This window comes from Harpia harpyja, chromosome 21 (assembly GCF_026419915.1).
Source record: "Harpia harpyja isolate bHarHar1 chromosome 21, bHarHar1 primary haplotype, whole genome shotgun sequence".
Lineage (NCBI taxonomy): Eukaryota > Metazoa > Chordata > Aves > Accipitriformes > Accipitridae > Harpia > Harpia harpyja.
This window is the reverse complement of record NC_068960.1, coordinates 13,028,867-13,031,307: the sequence shown is the minus strand read 5'-3', so window position 1 is coordinate 13,031,307 and position 2,441 is coordinate 13,028,867. Positions and strand designations below refer to the sequence as shown.

Genomic DNA, 2,441 nt, shown 5'->3' with positions numbered 1-2,441 from the left:
CTAACAATAGAACATATTTCTAAATAGGTAAGACATTTCAGACTTAAGCGAATATCACATCAGTCACAAATAGTTCATATAAATAGAAAAATTTTCTCCATACTTAATTGTATGAAAAATCAAATTAAAAAGAAAAAAAAGAGGTAGGGATGGAAAGATTCCCTCTCAGTGAATACAGGCTATATGTGTACCTGAAGTGGTTGCACTGAAATTGCCCTTCAGCTTCTATGAATCAAGTTTGTTCAACCTCCTGTAATTCCCAACACCAAATCTAGCATTGCTAGACAGGACGAGATTGTAAGGATGGGGTAAGCATTTAAACTGGACTTTTCCAGATAAAGACTGCAACACAGATGGCACGTTATCCTGAATGGTTAAATCCTGTATTGTACTAATTCCATTGAGAAGTACCGTATTTCAGTCCAACGTTTTCTCTAGCTAGTAACTCACATATGTCTTGCAATATTTGTCTGGTTATTTTAGTGTGGTCTGATTCTGTTAGACTAAGTCTACTAATTCTATTTGATTTACTAGCAGCTACAGCTGAGAATATGAGGTTGCTCAAAGGAGAGAGGCATGATATTAATTTTCATTAGTTTATTTCTATAGGACTTCATTATTTGAGAAAACAGAATAATAATGATTTCCTTCAGGAGATATTTGTAACCTTTTGCAACTTTTATATCATGCGCTAAGATATCAAAGGTCACTATTCAAGTGTAACCAATGAGCCGTGGGGTGCTGGGGAAGACTTTGCGCATGTCCATACACTTCTTGTCAATGAAGAAAGAGTTTGCCTTCACAGAAATTTCATGTTCCAGCTTTGATTTGTTGAGGATCAGCATCTGCAGAGTATCATGGGCTTCTTGCAGACGTTGCTTTAAGGTCTGTAAGGTGTTATCTATAGTGTAAACTTCAGTGACAAGCCTGAAAAAAGAGAAGGGGACAGGTTGCTCACATAACTTTAGCAGTCCCTCACCACATTCCTTTTTTGACAGTGGACAGGTCGTGCTTTCAGACAGGATTTGAACAGCTGTCTTGGACTGAATCAATATGAAACATATTTGCCAAAATAGCTTGCATAGCACCTGTAAGAAGTGATGATTTCTTGCTTGTGTTGACCTTCAACAGCAGATTAAGCCACTCTGCTTTGATATATCTTTCTAATTGCTATCCTGTCACTTGCAGCCTCTCATTTGTGTAGCCTCTCTAGGACTAGCATGGCTGTGTTGAGCACTTGCATATCGTCCTGTAGAATACATTTGGGATGGATGTTACTAGAAAGTGTTGGTGTAGTTCATGATAGCTTAAACTTGTGCAGCAGGATGTGCTAAATGGTCTAGATCTGGCACAGAAGCATGTTAATTGGAAAAAGGATCACTTGCCAGAATAACCATTGAATGTGGAGCTCTGAAATCAAGATTTTCTGTGAGCTGATATTAGCCACGTTTCTGCCAGTGGCTTATCAATGGAGACATGGCAAACTTTCTTGTATAGTCACTGAGCTGGTAAACTGTCTTTAACACTGTCAACTTTGTATTTTGTCTAATGTTCTATTAATTGTTCAGTGCACTATGGACTATAAGAAAGATTGATTTTTCCAGAATCCACTTTAACTTGTATTGGGATAGTCCCAGTTGTTTCAGCACAGAAAAACCAGACTTTATTAATTTGTTTTCTGTCTAATCCCTTCAACTACAAAGTTGGCAGCACACACAGAGAACAAGTGCCAACATCAGCACTTCCTTTTAAATAAACGGAAAACTCAGATAACATTTACATGTTACAAAGAAGTCGTTCATTTGATATTTTCTTTCCCTATTACAGTTGAGCTATTGGGCTGAATTCCTTCTTGCTTTAAACCATATGAGAGAAATACACTTAAATTATTAAAAGCAAAAAATCCTTAAAAAGTGAATTAGCAAATGGTTTTACTTTCTTGGATAGGATTTTGTCTCTAACAAAATACATTTTGAGATGTGAGCTCAACCAAAAACCGTTATAGAAAAAAGTCTCCAAATTTCAAATACCATGTCAGAATTTCTATTTCTAATTGCAGTTATGATGAACATAACATTCAATGATTTGGGTCAGCTAAAGCATCCAGCATAACCTGGTCTGGATTAGGGACCTGTGGTAAAGCAAAATTCATATGCATTGGAGGAAGGAGAACAGGATATGCTAATTATCTGTCAGTATAACTACATCTAGTAAACAGTGTACTTGTATAAATGTTTTGGTTAAAATATTAGGAAACATATTAGACTGACAGAAAACTTGGATGTATGTTAAGCCCAAATACTTCCAAACAGCTGTGCAACAGCCTGTGAAGTTCTCATATAACCTAGAAACTAGTAGGAGTTAGATTGGTTCAGAACCCCTGTGTACTTCTTGTTTTTTAAGTATGTCACGTTAATGTCCTTTCAGGATAATTGAAGAAA

The 2,441-nt window shown here is 36.4% G+C and overlaps 1 protein-coding gene across 1 annotated transcript in view; it reads right to left on the bottom strand.

Moving 5' to 3' along the window:
• Nucleotides 1-621: 621 nt before the first annotated feature.
• TEKT5 (tektin 5) overlaps nucleotides 622-2,441 on the bottom strand; it is a 28,675-nt gene continuing 26,855 nt past the window's right edge. Inside the window, exon 7 of the mRNA XM_052772687.1 lies at nucleotides 622-927. Coding sequence (XP_052628647.1) covers nucleotides 714-927 — 214 coding nt within the window. The 3' untranslated portion in view covers nucleotides 622-713. The remainder of the gene's footprint in view (nucleotides 928-2,441) is intronic.